The sequence below is a fragment of the Strigops habroptila genome (genome assembly GCF_004027225.2).
Source record: "Strigops habroptila isolate Jane chromosome 13 unlocalized genomic scaffold, bStrHab1.2.pri S16, whole genome shotgun sequence".
In the NCBI taxonomy this organism is placed as follows: Eukaryota; Metazoa; Chordata; class Aves; order Psittaciformes; family Psittacidae; genus Strigops; species Strigops habroptila.
This window is the reverse complement of record NW_022651054.1, coordinates 7638975-7658878: the sequence shown is the minus strand read 5'-3', so window position 1 is coordinate 7658878 and position 19904 is coordinate 7638975. Positions and strand designations below refer to the sequence as shown.

Here is a 19904-nt window from a genome sequence, read left to right as displayed (position 1 = left end):
TTCTAGACTCCTGAATTAAAGCTGTAAATTTGAACTGTCAAAGCCCAAAGATGTTGGACTAGGCAGCAGGTACCTTTATGACATTTTCTTATTACAAGCACTGAGATGCAATTGCTTATGGAGGGCATTAAATCAAATTGTGGACAGAAGCTGCTACAGAAACACCCCAGGTTCCTGCATTACTGCGGGCACTGGCAAAACACTTGCAATTAACCTGCGTGGCCAGGGAGTTGGAATGTCGAAAGGCATTTCTTTTGGATGGATTTTGCCATCCCAAATTTAACTGTGCACCTGTGACTCAGACCAGTCGCAATTATCTTAATGAACTTAAGCCTTTGGAGCAACTATTTCATCAGGCTTGCAGGACAGCATCTGCTGCACTGCCTGGTTAGGCATGTGGTGCTCCAGTGAGTGATGCTGTATCTTCCCAGAATGGCTCAGTCACAGAGGAGCAACCACCTCAGGTGGCTGCTATCCATATCAGAAGCATAGAAGAAAGAATGATTTGACAAAATTAATGATGCTAGAAGACTACTGCAGTTCTGGATTGGTTATACAGTTACTGTTTTGCATCTTACACAACCCACAGCAGTTCAGCAGAGAGCTGAACTGTGCTGTTGGCAGATGCTTAACTTTGTGTTAAAAGTTTGGTGTGGACACATCTCTCAGGAGAGTAGAGGTGGACACTGTGCTGTCAGCCTCATTCAGCCAGGCCATGGCTTCCCAATCAGAGGAGTTTACCTGGACTTTGGTAATTGCTCCACTCATTGCTTCTTGTAGTCAATCAAATTTAATTCTGTCAGTGGATCCATTAATTACATGTTCTTGGTTTTATGTGGGGCTAATAGACCACCTAAGGCTTTGTGTAGATTAGTTAATGGTTTCTCCTGGCATTTTGCCTGTATCATGGTGGCAGGTGCAAAATGTTCCTTGCAAAAGCATATGGCCTATTGCTGAAGTACAGTGAATGCTTATGGGTTTTTGAAGGACAGGGTTAAAGGAGTATGTTCTTTATGATATCTATGAGCACAGTGTTAATTTTATAGTTCTTCTATAGCCTGAAATGCCTTAAAATTGCTGCTGAGAAAGCAAATACCTCAGAGGAAATAAATTATTGTAAGAGACATGGAGCAAAATAGTAATTTCAGAAGGTGCTTAAGCCAAATGGGAATGGTGATGTTGGGCAAACAGCCTAAAAAGCAGCACAGATCATTGTCTGTCTTGCACTGAAATGCAAACTTGTGGAGCAAAGTTTTTAGGCCAGCTGCATAAAAATGAAGGATTCTGTAGGGGAAGATAAACTGGTGTTGTGAATATTAATCTGCTAGTCATACTGCAGGAGAATTGTGGTTCTTTGTAGATATCTGGGTGCGAAACCCAGCCTAATGAGGTCAGTGGCAACATTTCTGTTGACTCGGTATTGGCAGGATTTCATTCTAATTCTTTAACTGGTTTTATTTCCTGTAAATAATCCCAACTAGAATTGAAAAAAATTTTTAACTATCATGTATTAATAAATCAGCAGCCAAACGAAATAACTACTGTTTTCTGATCATGTTTCAGCCTTCCCATTTATTTCTGGTTTCCTTCTTTCTCGTGCTATGTTGAAAACAAGTTAAAAATCCACATTTTCTGGAGATTTTGGGATGCCCATAGCAGGGTAACACATACTACGTTCTCCACCAAATGATTCCTGCCGTGTGTTCAGGCAGTGGTGGAGTCAAAAGCACAGCATTAGTTCAGCTTTGGTTCCCTCCACTTTCTGCTGATCCCATGAAATTGAAAAAGCAAGTGGAAAAAATCAAAAGATCTCATCACTTTTTCTCCAATTTAAAGAAGTAATTATCATGTAATGCAAAAGCCTGAGGTAAGCCTCAGAGTTGGATCTCTTACATGGCAATTTCCTTGAAGAGCTGTTGGATCACATTTTTGTATGGGTTTCTTCTACATATGACTATTTTATTGCATCTATTTATCCCAGTGACCTGGAATTCATTTATCTGACAAAGATATTTCCATGGCTGAGCTTCCAAACGTACAGAGAAAAGTATGATACATCTGCTTTTAGTTTGTCCTTTCTGTGGCTGATTTGAAAATGAACACTAGAGATACACAAGTAAAGCACAGAGGTTGTACATTGTTACTACCAAACTCCAGGTCGAAAACTTCTAGGTGGCAACAACTGTGCCAAACCACATAATTAATATGACTGTGATAAAGTGTAGGAAGGGCTGCAGTCAGTAGCCATGCAGTGTTTGTCAGGTGCTAAAAACCCAGGCAGGGATCTAGATCAGCTGATGAAAAATCCTTTAAATCTTCTAACTTGTTCTCAAGTCCTTCACACAGCATCATATAGTGCAGCTGAGACCTTATGTCCTCGCCTGAACAGTGTATCTAAGCAGGCAGCAGGGATGTCTTAGTTTGGAAGCTGACTCTTATGCATTTAGAGTTTCTAAAACGAAAGTGGGGCCTCTTTACGCCTTTGTCAGGCAAAACTCTAAAGGAATTAGGACAGAGAACAAGTGAAGTGCTGTTATATCCTGGTGCTGTGCTGAAACACGCTCTTTTCTTAGAAGGGAAAATCAGTTAAATGAATGGAAACTTTGGGCCCCTGATGGCTGCTGCTTGCACTCAGGGTTCAGCATTTGCTGCCTAAATGCACATCACTTCTGCCAGAACAAATGAATATTTCCCTGATTAATCAGTAGCCCTCAGGGAACTGCTCTTTCTGCACATATATTATGATCATTAAGAAGCTTTGCTATCCTGTGCTTGTTGCAGGATGTGGAAAACACAAAGTAAATTGTGCAAAATATACTGTTTATTAGACACATTTCTCTGTATCTCTTTCAGTAATGGTGTAATTTGGTATCCTGAGATGACAAATGTGGTATTTAAGTTCATTTTTCTGCGCTACCCCATAAATGTTAGTAACTCAAACATTTAAATGCAGGAAGATGGAAATGCTGTGGGTTTATTTTTGTCATCCCTGAAGGAAGCCTCCCATCACGGACTAACCCACCCTGGTTGTCCTGCCTGGGGCACTTCTCACTGCTGTGTTGTGGGGCTGGCAGTCTCGGTGCCTGTGCCTGCAGCAAAGGGGGAGTCCCAGCACTCAGCAGGGTGGTGAGGAGCTGGGCAGGCACAGCTGAGCTGGGATGCCTGAGGCTGGGCTCTGCTCACCCGCTGGAGTCAAAGAAACCCAGCTGCCTGGCTGACGTCCCTCCCAACAGCATCCTTACACCCCCACATACACACACCGATCCACTGGGTCACCATAACCTGCAAACCAGCACAGATATACTGGAAGGTTTGCCAGGCTCCCTCTGCTCTCCTGGCTACGCCAACCCTACCCACACCTGATACCTCAACATGGGAGAGTTGTGCTGGGCAGCATCGTTGGCTTGGACACAGCACTGGCACAGGGGCAGGGCAGAGGATAGAGTCCTTTACTATATTTGAAAGCCCAGCTTTCACTTTGGAAGCAAATTACTGGTTAAATCACATTTGACAGACTCCAGAGTAATTGCTGTGTGAGCAGTGCTTGAGTTTAGGTGGCAGGCGTGACTGCATGTTCACCTCACAATTAGGTAGTTCATCCCATCCAAGCAAGCAGCTCACCATTGTATGGCATTGGACACCTAATTAAACAGCAAATTAAAATGAATAGGTCCCCCTTCCACTAGCATAAGCACCTAATTCTGGTACTGCATAAGGCTTGCCCTACTGCAAGATAAATTATTTGCTTTTGGGCAACAAGGTGTATCTCCTTCCTGCCAAGCATTTGGCCATTTCTGAAGTGGGGCCATCACACCATAGAGGGCATAGACTGGGTCTCTTGTTCTTTCCTCTCGATTTCCATTTTCCATGGAAAGGACACTCAGGCCTGCAGGGTGGATCAGGACAACCCATGTGGAGGCTGTCTTCTGTGACCTAGGCTGAGATGGCGAGAGAGAGGTCACAGGGCTGGTTGGTGGCAGAGCCTTTCCTCTTTTGTGTGTGTCTAAAACACACAAACATCACCACATCCTGCTGTCAAAATATTGCTCACCAAGACAGAGATGAGAGGTGGCTGTACAGGAAAGCAGCCATTAAATGCTGCAATCACAGGGCTGGAGTGGCTATGCTGCCCTGAGCTCTGTGAGGCACTTGGAGCCCAAGTGAAAGGAAATGGAAAACTGCAGCTCCATTATTTCAAAGCAGATTGCAGAGTTAGTCCTCTGCTAGCAGAAAGAGCCCTGGTCCTTCCAAGCTGACCTGAAACCTGTGCTTACCTGTAACTGTCTTTTGGTTTAGGAAACTCAACAGAACCAAACTCACTGACTGGGAGAAACTTCCAGAAATTTCAGCTTGTGGAATTCTTTCCACTAATGCTTTTCTCACATGAAAGAGAATGTGGCTGTCTGATATGTTCCCCTGCTGGCCCTATATTGATTTATTTTTTAAAGATGAAAATATATAATGCAGTGTTCTTGAAAAATTAGAAAAACAAATCAGCCTGGAGCTCAATATCGTATGTAATTTTTTAAATGTTAGCTAAAGACTATGTGAAAGGGAAGAGAAATCTGCATTTTTTTATTACAAGATCTGAGCTTAGAAACTGGTTTCACTTCCCTGACCCCGTGCACTGGAGGGCGCTGCTTTTCTGGCACTCTCACGTTAGCAAGGTCATCTGCACTCCAAGGAGCAACTCAGAATTCATAAGTGGAGTTTCAGCAGATAAAAAAGAGAAGACAGACTGATTTGCAGGTTTTTTACATAAAGGAGAAATTCAGAGACATTTCCAGTGCACATGGCCCTCACTATGGTTGGGGTCTTAAGTAGTTTGCTAAGAAAGATCAATGTTTATTTTATTTAAGCATTTCAGCTCCCCTTAAAAAAAGAAAATCTAGCAAATAAATAAAGTTCAGTGTCAAAAGATCCACAGCTGCACTATTCTCTGTATTAATAAAACAAAAGGAATAATACAGATGTCCTTGAGAGTAACTTTCTTAGACAGATAAAATGGTGATTAATGGGAAATTTGTTCTTGCCAGAGGTGGCTATCAAGTGTAAGCAAATAAATGGTATGATTCCATTCTTGCAGTCTACCTACCATAAATATTATTACTTTGGTAATAGGAAGCTCTAATACTACTGCCCATTCAAAGGTTAAGATTCTGAAAACACCCTTGCCCTAAGGTTATTCTGTTGATGATGTCATTTACTATGATGCCACAGGAAAAAAAAATGGTATGGCAACCAATTCAATTTAGCTATAAAATAATTTCCAGAATATAATGTTATTTTCTGATGGTGTCACTGCACCTTGTCAAAATTAGCCAAAGATCTTAACCTCAAGAAATGGAACAGCCTTTATGAAGCTGGGTTTTAAACCTGATAAAGTGCTGGAACAAATAAATGTGGGTTATGTCCCTTCTGATGCATTTTAAGACATCTTCCTATAGGCAGCAGTACATGTCCTGCAGCAGCTTGCCTCCTTCCTAAGCACTGTGGGAAGCAGAACATTGCCAGGAGGCACCAACCTCCTGCAGTTCTTAGCACTTGCCTAAAGTTACTTTCACAAGAGACAGCAGATTTCCAACGCTGCCTTAACTGGAGATAGAAAGACACCCTCTCTCCTCCTCCTCCCCCCCCCAACATTCAACTGTCCCCACAGTTTTATTTATGGATTTTCTATTTCATGGTCCAAATATATTAACTAAGTTATTCTGTCAAGAAATATAAATGATGATCATTTGTTAGCTGCACCACTTGAATAATTGCATCAAAGTGTAATAAAGTTATTGAAGGGATTTATTAACCTGATGAAGTAACTCATTAAATCTTTCAGATGCATTAGTGAAGGAGGAAGTGTGGGCCTTTTGGTCTAATTGGAGATGGGAAATTCTGCAGCTGGGCCAACCTGATAAAAATGATCAGATATCCCAAATCACTTAGCTAGTAATTTGGGGCATTTCTATCACTACTCTGGATTTCTACATTATTTTTCTAACCTAAGTAGCTCTGCCTCAGAACTCAATTACTTCTTTTGTTTTACTATGGCCTGAAGTTACACCTGTAAGTTTACAAGGTGGGAGCTGAAGCACACATCGGTCAATGATGAGTTTCTTGCCCCATAGAGAAGGGACATGAGCCAAAAGCTGCCTTTTGAAGTGCACTAGAATGGCAAACTGTTGCAGTTGATGGGGCCACTGCAAGCAGTGACTTGTTCAGGTACCTATAAAGAGTGTCCGCAGTGGGAGGTGAAGAGCTCACCATGTCCTTCCTGCTGGCAGGCTGACAGTCTGCTCAGCAATGAGATGCCAGGTGAGTTTTGGCTCTTCCAGCAGCCTTGGATTAAATCAGCCTCTTGTGTGAGATGTGGCTGGTGGTTCTTGTAAGTAGAACTGTCTGCTGCTAATTGAGTGTGTGACTTGACCAGCACGACCTGCCTGGTACTGTTTTGACCGTGTGCCTTAACAGGACACATTGCTGTGTAAGACTTGGCTAATGAATGCAGAGGTCAAGCCAGCTGAAGTCAAAACGTTAGCTTGGCTGCACTAATTCATTTGCACAGACAGCAATCAGTACAAGCAACCCTTGCTCAGGAGGAAAATAAAGCTGGATAGTAGAAAGAGGATGCAGTGACCGAGGGAGGTCAGAGGGCAGCACGCCGGCAGGCTTCTCTGAGGATCAGCCCTGGGATCACCTGCTGCATTTCCAAGCAGTTTGCTATCCATTTCCTATCTGCAGAGCATCTGTTTTAAGCCAGAGCTGATCCCTTTTATAAGGTTTTTAAAGGTTAGGAAAACCACTGCATGAGCACGGGCTGCACTTTTCCAGTTTGCAGCATTAAAAAGCTTCCAAGTACTCAGTATTACAATTGGAGGTGCTGCTACAATGGAGTCTACCATATGGCTACAGCTGTGTGGCACCTGAGCTGTAAAGAGGGGAGCTCGGGAACAGACAATTATTTCCAACATTACTTGTGGTGTGGCTGATTTATGGTGGGCTGGAATCAGCAGCGTGAAATGAGGGTAGTTACAGAACTGTTTTTTATGATCAGGTGGCAGTATGTGGGCTTCTGCTGACTGATGACATTCACAGGACTAGGACATCTGAGAAACAGAAAACTCTGGCTTCAACCCCCTGTCAAGGAGCTTTTATTAGGAGGTCTGAAAACATGCCATTTGTGTCTTCCTGGTAGTTCCTGTGCCCTGGGAAAACTGAAGCTGGTCTTTGTAGCTTAAATCAATTAGAAGAAGGATGTAGGATGCCTTTTTTGTTTTAGGCACATATTTTTCATGGTTGCATTCCAGATAAAATGCTGTTCTGTCAGGGATTCTAATCACCTTTCAGCCATTTATGTAAAATACATGTCTCTGAAAGAGGTAATGAATGTGATATCCCTGAGGCTTGAAGACTGCCGGGATGTGAAGTGCAACTGTAATGAAGTGAGACATGGGCATTATTCTCAGGCATGAGGCTTCCCACCACCACTGACTCGTCTGCCACATCGTGTGTCTCTCTGAGACGTGGGAGACAAGGTATAGAATGTGCAAAGTCGAAATAAATTCACTCTACAATGCTTTACAATAAGGTCACCTCTGATGTAAGGCTAGTATTTAATGGCCACCAGCTTCATTATAAATCTGTTTTCATGAGCATCTGCCCTACTGAAATTGTGAGTCTTGGGAGAGGTGGAAAGACTGATTTAAAAGAGACCTGTGAGGTGAGCAGGTGGGGAAGAGAAGGGAGCAAATGTGTCATGTCAAACCGTGACATTTCAGGTGATCTACACATCACTGCCTGTCTTTTGGACCTCAGCCCCTGCTCTAAACAGCTATTTAAGAACTTGGAATTGACAGCCAGAGCAGGAGCCAAGACCTGCTGCTGGCTGGACAGCATCTCCCCTTCTGAGGTGAGCTGGCTCCAAAGGAGACACAATATGCTGCAAGGAAACTTGTCTGTTCCCTCTTTACTTCCAGCTGCACATGGACCCAGGTGGACGCTGTTCCCTGCTAGGGAATGCATCAGACGGTGAACTGGAGCTGCCCTTGTTCTTAGCCAGAACATCACAAGAGGAAGTATTAATTTAAATTTTCAGTCATCAATTTCATTCCCTGCTTATGCTGAGAACATACTGGTTTCGGCATGGATAGGTTAACTGAGAAAGCGTTTGCCACCTTTACTTCTATTTGTAGAAATGGAGTGGAGCAGTTAACCAACATGCACTGCTTAGAAAATGTGCACCCTACTATGTTCACCTAAAATAGAACTACTGAAATAGGCACTTTTTATCAGTGCTTCTTAACTGTTGGATAAAATGTAACATCGAGATAAGGGAACACAGGCACGTTCCAGGCATAATACATTCTGAACATGCTGCTCTCATATAAAGACTCCAACACTTAAATATGTCAATATCATATTATTAGTCTGTTACTGTGCTTGCTGTTCTGAAAGAGGTGAAGTGAACATGACTTAGAGAATTTCCCAAAAATTAAATAGAAAATCTATATCATTATTGAAGCAATACAAACCAGGAAAATCATAATGGCCTCCAAACTAGAGTGCATCTGACAGTCCCCATTTCTTAGGTCTCTGAGTCTTGTACAATTTTGTGTAAGTCTGCTATTTTGAGAAACATTAGCTCTTGTCTCTCCCTTTTACAGTCTGCTAAATAGGCTGTATATCTTCTAACCTTGCAGATGACAAAATGCACTCCTTTACCACAGCCTACACAGTGCTAGATCATTTCAACCTTTTTGAGTAAATGACACACAACTCTATAACTGCATGATTAGGCCCATAGATTACCAGATTACAGCTATAAATCTTCACCATAGCTACCACTCACTTGGCAGAAATAGTGAAGTTTCATCATTTATTCTCATGTAGAAAACATGCTGTGAAATGCAACCTCAAAGGTCACTGGGATGGCATTTCCTTTTGTAGACCTTAGTAAACTCACAGCTAATGCAGCAATTACACAGCCCAATTACCTCTGTGTTGGCTTCAGAGAATTTCTTGTCCAAAGTCTGGACAGTTGGATTCCACTCCCTTCAGTTAATAAGTGAGGTAGACTCAGCTATTCATACAATTGTTGGACATTTCTGAAACAGGCTATTCGAACAATAAGGGCCCATCTGAATGAGGAAGTTGTGCCAACAGACCTTGAATGGGGTATTTAAGTAGCACTAAAAGGATGTGCGCAAAAAAGGTGCATGGGCACTCTTATTTCAGAGCTAGTTTTGTCTAAATTAACCTGTTCCTATTCCACCTAAATCCTACTTAGATAGAGAACATTGTCCAGCTTTTTATAGACATATATTCCCCAGGAGATTTGCATATATATACATCTATAAAAATACAAATTACTGTATCCGATGCAGTTCCTCAGCTTGTGAGCTATAGTCACATACTCAGCATTTATTTAAAGATAGACTTTGGAGACATTGCACAAACTAATACATTTCCTTTGTTAGCTAACAAAGGAGTTTGACAAGCTGCATAGCTTTCATTATAACCACATTTATATTATAGCTGCTAACTCGTGAGTTGCACCATTTAGAAAAGCTAGAAAAGGAACTGGTATAATCTACTTATTTGGCAACAGTCCAGCACTGATACATGCTCTTCAAATCACAACATGTTTGACTGAAATGAAGCCAAATTTTTAGAAAGGAGAAGAGCTAAACTGTAATATGTTAGAAGGGGCTGTATCACTATTACAAGTTCCAGCTCTTTGTTCAGTTAAAAAAAGAAGATAGCTACATTTTGATACCAAGCATATGGGCGTTATTATCCCTTTTCCCTGCTCTCCATTTTGCTTTCTTTGGAGGAAATAATTGCTAAGGCTGCTTTCAAGAGGTTGAACTATAGGTACCTGACATGCACCTCTCAGGAGTTCAGCAGAGTAGAATGGCATTTAACAGTGGTCCCTGTTTGCCTGGCCCCTGGAAAGGTTTGCTTTCAAAACAGGAGGATTTTGTCTGGATTGTTTTGTCATTGCAGGTCACTTTCCTGTTTATTTCATTTATACTCCATTGGCATTTAAAATGATGCCTACTGGTTTTAGATGTATTTCAGCTCTCACCAAAATTACTCTAGGTCATTTCTCCTTTCCTGAAGTAGACAAAAGGAAATCACTAATTTATGGATAGCCCCAAATTCCATCTTGTTTCTGTCTGTACACTCATGTGCAGCTATTACCAACAGTAGCTGTGACCTTGGATCTTGCTTAGCATTGTCTTTAGGTTTCCAATTGTTGGAAGAGACATACAGGTATCTCCTTTTTGTAAAAGGGACTCATACCACCTATGTCAAAAATATCCTAAATGTAGGAACCCTTCAGGCATGCCACAAACATTTTGCTTGGGAAGAATGCTGGAGAGTACTAAGTGTAGGCTAGCCAGTGCAGTAGGACAAGAGATGGTAGTTTTGAAGATACGTGGCTGTGTTACTGGTGGAAAGGTTTTCTCACTGCTGCTTAGACATTAGCTGTATTTCTGGCTTTGTGTTGGAGTATCTGTGGCTTTGGATCAGCATCTGCTTTCTCATTTAAAATTGTGTAAGTAAAATCACATAAACAGAAGGAAAAGCTTAAGAGGAGCTAATAGAACTATTAGATTAATAAAATGTATAAACCTGAGAGGAAATGTGTTATTCAAAGTCAACTGCATAAGAAGCGTAAGAAGAGCTGCCAGCTTTAGGAAGAGAGGTAATGGATTATATATGTGAGAGGAAACTTCTTGATGAGATGAGAACTGCTTTAGCAGTTTAAGCCCTGTCAATAAAAATGTTCCAAGAAGAGAGAAGACTGTGATAATCTGTAATAGGGTTGGAATAATAGTCTTGCTTGCCTACGATCCAGCTCTGATTCTCATGATTGTCTGATATGTCCCACAATTCTGCAATTAATCCGTCACTGTCGCAAGTACCAGGAATATAATATACTCCTAAAATAAGCAAATTAAACTTGTAAGACAAACTAACCTTCTTACAGCAGGTAATTTCAGGAAGATAATTCATGCACACAGCATATTTTACTACTGGTGATCAGTATTACTGCTACACATCGTCTAAATATATTAACAAAGACAGTAAAATAAACCAGCTTTTTTCCTGTCTGTATAATATTTGTGGTCTGTCCCTGGATTTCCATCCATTTCAATATTAGGATGGAAGGATACATATAAACTTAGTCAGGTTTTCACATTCCTGCCTCACGAGACAGAAAACTATTCAATTATTATGTTTCATACACTGAAACCTCCACCACTTTCACCAAAAGAAGTGGGAATAGAAATGGCCAGGTTTTGTGCATGGTGTTTATGAGAACTGTACATTGGTGCCCTCTACACACACTCTGCAGAACTGCATTACTTTGGATTGGTTTGAAATAAGCTTGAAAACAGTATGTGATAGATTTAAATAATTAAGCAGTATTTCAGGAGCTTGATGAAATGAATGAACCATTGCAATGACAAAGAATTATAGTTTATTAGATTCTAAAATAGCAGAAAATTCTATTTTCCCTGAGTAGAAGTGTCATTGATTCAGTATTACCAACAATTTACAACTTTCTCTACAAAATGCCATTTTCCCTAAAAAGAAGTGTCCTCCTTTCTAATAATATCTTATCCCTTTTAATTATAGTTATTTTATTTAGAAATTGACAAATTCAGGAATCTATTAAAAAAAAATAATAGATAAAACATATTTTTTAAGCCTTGGGCCTGCACAGGGAGCAGAAGCACAGTGCAGAGGTCCTGTCTTGGCTAGGAAACCTTTCAGAGTAGAAACTACTATCTACCATCTGGTTGTAAGACACCAGTGAAGTAAATAGGATGAGGGTGAGACTATAACTGTCTGGGAGGACAGAAGATTAGAAAGTAGAAATGAAGAGTGACTTACAGTTGAACCAATGCACATGAACTGGGCTTCAGACTGCCTTGAAGTCAGCAGTAGCTGTGACTTACTAGTGAGAACTCAGGTGACGAGGACCTAGCAATAACAAACACCATGTGTCAGGTAATTAAACAACAAAAAAAGCCTGTTTCTAACAAGACCCAGGAGCTGATGGGAATCAAATGAATCAAATGATCAGTCAAGCCATGTTAAAAAAAGCACTCCAGCTATCCATTTTAGCAGCAAGTCCCCTTTACCCTCCATATGCTTCATGCTATATAACAGTCCCAAATCTGCTGCTGAACCTTCTCATCATCCTGGATAACAGCAGGCTTACACTACACACAATGGTAAGACGCTTTCACTACTGTATCCTGACACTTTTAGAAGTGATGTTTGTTGTTGGAAAACCATGCAGAGGCGTGTTATATGAGGAGCCTAAATGGAGCCCCACTGTTTCTTTGTGTGCTTTCCCAGCTAACGGCACTGCTGATAGACAGCACTATTAAGTAGTCATTAGCACCATGGCTGAAAGCTTGGCTTCTGCTGGTAATAACAGGCTATTCAATATTTTGAGCCTGTGTAAGAAAGAGGGCACCTAAATGAGAATAATGAGGTCATTCTATGACATGCCTGAGGATATGAAACCATGGGTAACTTTTTAGCCTGTTTGATATCTGAACACATTACATTTGACTATGACAGATTATTTCTAGCCTTCAAAACCGAAGCATCTTCCATTAAGTCACACCATACAACATCAGCACATACAATAATCAAAACACCAGTGCCCCCATAAAGCACAACCTTCAAAATAATTGTGTAAGACAATCAAAAAGAAAACATATGTATGGACGGATATGTGAAGTACAGCGAGGGCTTGAGATAGTGTCAGGAAAACAGCAAATTGTAACAGCAAAGTTTAAAAGGGTTTTATGATATAAAGATTGCTTCCAATTCTGCACAATATTTTCTTTCACTGGATGAGATGCACGGACTATTTTGGCTTTGAAAAGATGAACAAACTGAAATTCTAATTTCAGACCTGCAGCTTGCTTGGAGCAATTCTGTTTCTCTTAAAACTGGCTCACTTTCTGTTGCATATGGGCCCAACATTTCACAGCAGGTTTTGCACCACAGGGCTATTTCAAGATTCTTTATGTGGTCGAGCAGTCTGGGTTTGAGTGGGGCTACGCTGTAGCTGTCTATTAGGCAGGACATTGTTCTGCTTCCTAAAAGTATTAGCTCACAAGTGAATGCTACAACCTGCCTAGATCTATGGATTAATACACTTTAGTTTGTTGGTCAGATTTAGTGTTTAATACTCTCAAAGTTTACAACAGCAGTAGGAAAAGTCTCCTTTTTTTCTGGTTATTCTCCAACGTTGCTTCCTATGTTTCTGACTACAGAGGCAGTGCTCTGGGAATGTTCCTGGGCATGCAAGAGTGTCACACAACTTTCAGACTCTGCTACTGAACAAAAGAAGCGTGCTGGCCCTTAGCTCTCTTCCTTCTTTTGGGAAGTAACTTTTGCTACATGAGATGTTTGTGTGTGTTTCTAGTTTAGCTTCAGTTTTACTGTATCTTCATTTTGTGTTGAGTAGTGTCATATGTGTGTAGTTAAGGGAGATCTGTGAAATACCACTTCTTCGTATTTAGCTTCAGCTTCTGTACGTTTGTTTAATGTTAGAGCTTAATTGCACAAGCACAGCTGCTAAGAACTCAGTGCTCAGTTTTGGGAGCTCACTCCTGCCCTGGCACCTATAGCAGGTGTAGCAGGTTGAATACCATTGGGTGTTGCCTGTGCTGGGGAGGATCTTTCCTTTCACTTGCTGCTGCAGCATCACCTTCACACACCATGAGCCTGGGGAGAGGGGATGGGCACAAGGTCCTTTCCTCCAGAACCCCTGAAAACTTACTCGTAGAGGCTTAAAGGAAAGGAGAGTGATTGCGAGAGCAAGGGCAGGTAAAAACACTTTGCCCTCAGAGATCTCCACTTACTGGAGATGGTTTCTTATGGTTTCTCTTTGTGCCCATACATGAGTTACCCTAGAGGGAAACCAACTAGCAAGTTTGCTTCTGTTCCAGTTTCTCTCCTTTTAATTTCTATTTTCTTGGTGTTCAAGATTTTTCACAAGGGATTAACTCGGGATTTCCACTTAGACTACAAGAAAAGCTTTAATTCAAATTATTCAGGGACTTTACAGGCTGTGTGTTAAACTTTTTTACTTCATCTAACTCTCAAGCTTATTAAAGTGGTTTTTTTTAATTAAAGAAGATTAATGAGTGATTGCCCTTTTTTGTGGACATCTTTAAGATTAAGCCTCTTCAATATTATAACTGGGAGTAAGATGCACATGCCCTACCTGAAAGGTGATTAAACATAATGTTTGTTTTATAATCCTAATGCTTCATTAGATGTTTGCTGGTTACAAATTATCTATCAGCTCAAACATAACTGTTAATTCTGATTACCTCTATTCTTGAATCACTAACAATCCGCCCTGAATTTGAACAAAAGACTATCCCAGAAGAATGGGTAGGTAGGAAAAGGGACTGTGTCATGGTATCTTTTTGGTACATAAAATAAAGCCTTTTAAAATACGCTATAGATTTTTAAATACATTGGTAAGTCATTAACAGAAAGGATAAAATGAAAAAAATGGGCAGAAACAGGCCCTGAGAGCTATACCTGGAAGATTTTGACTCATCTTTATCATAGTCATGATTTATACCTTGGGCAGGCTTATTTTCAAAGTTTGAAAAGTGGTTCTGCTGTTCATTAAATTAATTGCATAAGCCATGATATTGAAATATAACATGTATTCATTAAAGACTGTAAAATCTATGAAGTTCTATTAAAAGCCAGCAGCCAATACAGACTGTCATTGCAGGAGGCAGGTTGGCTTTCCAACATCAAGAGGTGGCTTAATACAAGCTTTACTTGTATTTCAGACATATTTCTTCATTATGCACTGGATTAATCTGCTTCTGCGTTTGGCTAGGAGGAGTAAGAGATGACTCGCTGGGAGAGATTTCCCACTACTTTAACTCAGTGCCTTTATGTACTGAACCTTTAGATTTCTACAGCATGTCCTGTCATATTCATTGTGTGTTTCTAGAGCCCAAGCAGTCAAAATTAGGCCGCACAGGAGTGTTAGATCTTAGTATTTTAGGTCTCAATCTTAGTTCAAATTTTTCTATAATCCTTACATTTACAGAGAGAATTCAAAAAGCTGTACTAAAAGACTCCAATGCTAAATCAATGCTAAATAAAAAGAAGACAGATTGTCCTGGTCTTCATCACACAATCTTTGGGTCAAATGCGGATTTCTTTAAACAATTTGAGTTTGTCATCATGAGATCAGTGAGAAAGTGCTATTAACAGAACCTAATCTGCAGAATCTGAAACTCCTTTTAAAGTCCTTTTAAACTCTTTCATTGAACGATTTTATTTGGCAGAACAAAGTAATTGTTTGTCTCAAGTACAAAAACGCTATTGAGAAGAAAATCAAGCTGGTTTGGAATCTGCAAACTTAGGAATTCTTCTCTTCTGGATTCCATTATATCCGAATCATCTTACTTTTTAAATGGCTATGTAATTTGGATCACAACGTTTCCGAAGTTCTGTAATGGGCAAGAGTTCTCATGAAAATATCCCAATGCCAACTCGCTACCATGTTATGACACTGCTGTCCATGAGAGGTAATTATGACAAGGAAGATAATCTCCCAATCATGAGAGTTGCTTTGTTAAGCTATGACTTTTTCCATTGATTTTAATATAACAGATTTGCCTTTCTAAAAGGATATTTTTGCAAAGGAATTAAATGTCCAATAATAACTGGTGTTTTTTTTTTTTCTCCTTTAGTGTTCATAATGGCTTCTGGGCTTTTGGTTTACCCTTTTGGTTTCAACTCTGCTACTGTGAAGAGATTCTGTGAGAATTCAGACATCTACTATGCAGGAGACTGCCAGATTGGATGGGGGTATATGCTGGCAATTGTTGGGGTCATGTTGTCTGTCTTTTTACCATTCTTTGCAAAATATGCACCAAAAGAGCACATATCTCCAACTCCGATACCTACTATTTTATAGTATTTTATTACTGTTTAAGAACAGAACATTCCTGTCTACAGGCAATGGGCAGAAATTATTATAGCACTTCCATTTAGCGCTATTGCTAAAGAGAAAAAAGGAGATGGGGAAGAGAAGGTCAGAATCACAAAGACCAAAAGTGCATTGATAGTCTTCCGTAAGTATGAGCAGCGAACACTCTGGAATTGAAGATTAATCAGCAGCCTTTATACTGCTCTAAACATATAGTGGCATAATGCCTTAGACAAAAACAATCTGTTTATCCTCAAAACATCTGTCTACCTCCCAGTTTCTTTTGTGTCTCAAACTTGTCTTCTAAAAGCTTCAATTCACTTTTTATATATTATTAAATGTCAAAACTTTTATGAACCCGATAATTTTAAAGTCAATAATGATATTTTGTTAAAATTATTTTGATTAGTGAAAAAGCACCTACTAGTAGCCACGGCCTAAAATTAAGCTGAATATCTAAAAGGAATTGTATACAAGAAAAGGTTTCTTTTTAATCTATGTATATTAGTAGCACCTGCATATTGCAAGTTATCAGCACACTTTTTACTACTGATCTAATCTTCAAGATTTAGTCATCTTCATGAAGACTTGCATAAAATTTAGATTAGTTTTTTTCAGAGAGAGAGAGAGAGATCTGACTGCTTCCAAAGGCTTTACAATGGTTTAATAGTTTAACAGGGAAAAAGAATGTTAAGAATTTGTTTTCTGTATTTCTTAAATTATAATTTAGGTGAACTTTTACAAAATTATTTGAACTATTACAACTGGAGATTTGGGGTTTTGTTATGTGTTTCTTAAGGCTGAAAAGAAAAATCTGTTTACGAAAATGCCCAATGGCCCTTTTATGTAATGAAAATCAAGCCAGAATGAACCAGATTCTAATATTTCCAATTCTATTAAGAGCCCATTATTGTAAAAGCAACCCCAAAAGTGAAGTGAAATGCTACTGAACATGACTAATAAGAATCTGATGCTGTGTCAATAACCTGCAAATGGCCACATTTCATGAGTTTGTATGTGAATTTTGTGAAGTCTGATTTCCACAATAGCAGTGAATTCATTACTATCAAGCATTGAAATAAGTGCACTTGATTGCCTTAAGCAAAAGAAACATTGGGTTCTAATCTCACCCCACTGTTATGTTTTTCATTTAAATTAAAATTGAATTCTAATTCTATTCTCATTTTATTTTCTATTATTTATTTAAAAAAAAAATCACATAGATTATATTTAATTCAGAGCTGTACTTCTTAGTTTTGTATTTTGGCACAAACCAAGTGATCAAATTTATTATTCTTCGCTGAGTCCAACTGATTCCTGAATTTTTTATTTTTTTTTTTTTGAATGGAAAGGGTACATGTAGGGACAGACAGAGACACGTTGAGGATGTATAAGAAAACTCGAACAGAATAATCACTGTGTTTTAATAAATGTCAAAGACTTCTGCAGCCTTGTTTACATTCCTCACCCTTCTAAACATCAATGGAACGTTGCATTGTTTTCCAAGACAATTGTGTGTTGTTACATTTTTATGCACTCTAAAAACAAATCCTGCATGTAAATGTAGCAAGTTCCAAGACTCATCTTTGAAAGCGAGATTTCAGTGTGGAATTAAGTACATTGAGAAAGAGAGAGAGCACAAGCTATGTGGGTTTGCTCACAGTGACTAAGGAATTAAATCTTCCACGTATTTAACAAAATAGGTTGAAGGAATGCCACTAAAGTAAGAAGAATAAATTTCAGTCACTTTGTATAGTAATGTGCTTTTCAGTAATGTCGCTTTTTTTAATGAACGGCTGAAATTGGTAATTTTCATATAATAGTCAGAAAAGTGAGGAATAACAAACAACATGTAAAGAGAAAATAATCACCGCAAAGTAGAGAGACAGAGATGCAGGCTTTTCTTTCCTAACCAACCTGTGCCTTTACACTAGAACCATTATACAAGACAGGATCAATATGGTTAAAAAAAACCCAACAACAATCAACCAACAACTGGAAAATGTTGAGTGATGTGTATAAACTGTATTATGTAGGGGGTTTCTGTTTTGTGTAATGTTTACGACTGTTCACTTACTGTTTCACTAGAAAAAGTGATTTGTTAGTGTAAAGTAGAAAATTTTTTGCAAAGATCTAAACACTAATGGAAAGTAATATTATTTTAGATTTTTATTAACAGCCATAATATACCTAACAGACACAAATGACCTATTCCTCTCATAACTGTCACATGTGCACAACTGGAACCATCAGACAACTAAAATCAGTAGGACTGCATCACTGATGCCACGCACAGATGCTTGCAGGACTGTTCCCGTAGTTCCAGCTTCCTTTGTAGTTTTAAATTACTGTTACAGTGGCGTCTTACAAGTTACAACACTGCTGTACCAAATCCTTTACTTCTTAAAACTCAGCTTCTTCTGTTGTGAATATCGTTGAGCTTTACATCCTGTAATATTCTGCATCTTTTATGAGTTAAGCTAATGCTTCCATCTGGAACTTTCTTTAATATTTTATAATATTTAAAGGAAATCCAATATATGTATATGACCTCTACAACTGGATAGACAAAACTCCCCTTGAACCAGCCACGCTCAGAACCAGCTTAGCACAGAAGGTAGAGATGATAACACAAGTGATTCTTAAGCAGTTAGTAAAGCACATACTTTAAATCCTCAACTGGAACCTTAAGGGGAGTGTTGCTAACCACACATATGCTAACACTGACAGATCACTTTTTTAAATAAAGACTGTCTGCGTGTTAAACTGTGTAAAAGCGTTTTCCTGTTACAAGTCAAATGATTTACTGGACCAGGTTCAAGTTTTATTCTAAATACATAATTTTTTAAGTGTAACTAAAAGCTGTATTTTCCATTAATGTGTTTCTGCGTTGACTAGCTGGCTCCTTTTTAGAATATTGACTGTTTTCTGTATTTGACTCGTTGGATACAATATTTCAATTATTTTAAATGTGAATTTCCAATTGCCAACACTGTATAATAAAATAAATCTAAAAAGATATCACACTGTTCACTGTTTTCTTGAGAACTCTTTTGTTTTACAATTCCCTATAGATCTGGTACAAAGCTTTCGAAGTAAGGGAACTAGCTAAGGGAAAAGGAAAAAGAAACAGCAGGAATAATCTACAAAAGTCAGTGTTTGAAGGCAAAGAGACAAAAACATGCACATGGACTACCCCTCATGAAAGATGTTGCTATGGCAAAGGCAAGGAAGTTCTGTGTTCAAATAATTATTTCTCCCCAACTTCCTCAGAGTCCTTGGGCAATCTTCCTACAGCTTCAGGGTCTGTGGCTGTTTTATACAGGTGTTATACTGATTATTTATTTAAGAAAACCCATGAATCAGATAACATATCAACGGGAACCATATGAATACCTAATATATACAGCTGCATCCTGTGAAGTATTTCTGTATTATCTATTATGTTTATTTCTGGAAAAGCTTTTACACGTGTTCTTGTAAGCCGGCAAAGGAAAGGGAATCTGTTAGCTGGAACTGAAGTGGAATAGACTACCTTCTTCCTACCAAAAAGCAGCTTTAATGCAACATGCAGTCAAAGAGAACTTTGCAAAGAAGGATATAGTCAAAATCTTGAAATAGGTATTGAAGGAATTTCTAAATATTGAAGATGATGAAAATCAATGGCAATCTGAATTAGTATTGATGATCTTTTTCGAAGCCACTTGCGCTACTGCAAAGCTTAAACATTTTAATTCAGAATTTCTCCAGTAAAATCTAATCTACTAGCTAACAACCCCCTGTTATTGCATATTTAACTGGGAAAGATAAGCTATGAAATGTAGTAGTGGAAACAAAACACTGTTACTAACATTTGTTGGGTAACACAGCATAGTGCTCTTTCGAATTATTTAATCAGATT

At 39.1% G+C, this 19904-nt stretch overlaps 1 protein-coding gene across 1 annotated transcript in view; it reads left to right on the top strand.

The window, feature by feature from the left end:
- Window positions 1-18029, top strand: part of LOC115602077 (transmembrane protein 211-like) — a 61685-nt gene extending 43656 nt beyond the window's left edge. Inside the window, exon 3 of the mRNA XM_030472836.2 lies at window positions 15765-18029. Within this exon, the coding sequence (XP_030328696.1) occupies window positions 15765-15991 (227 nt within the window). The 3' untranslated portion in view covers window positions 15992-18029. The remainder of the gene's footprint in view (window positions 1-15764) is intronic.
- The last annotated feature ends 1875 nt before the right edge of the window (window positions 18030-19904 follow it).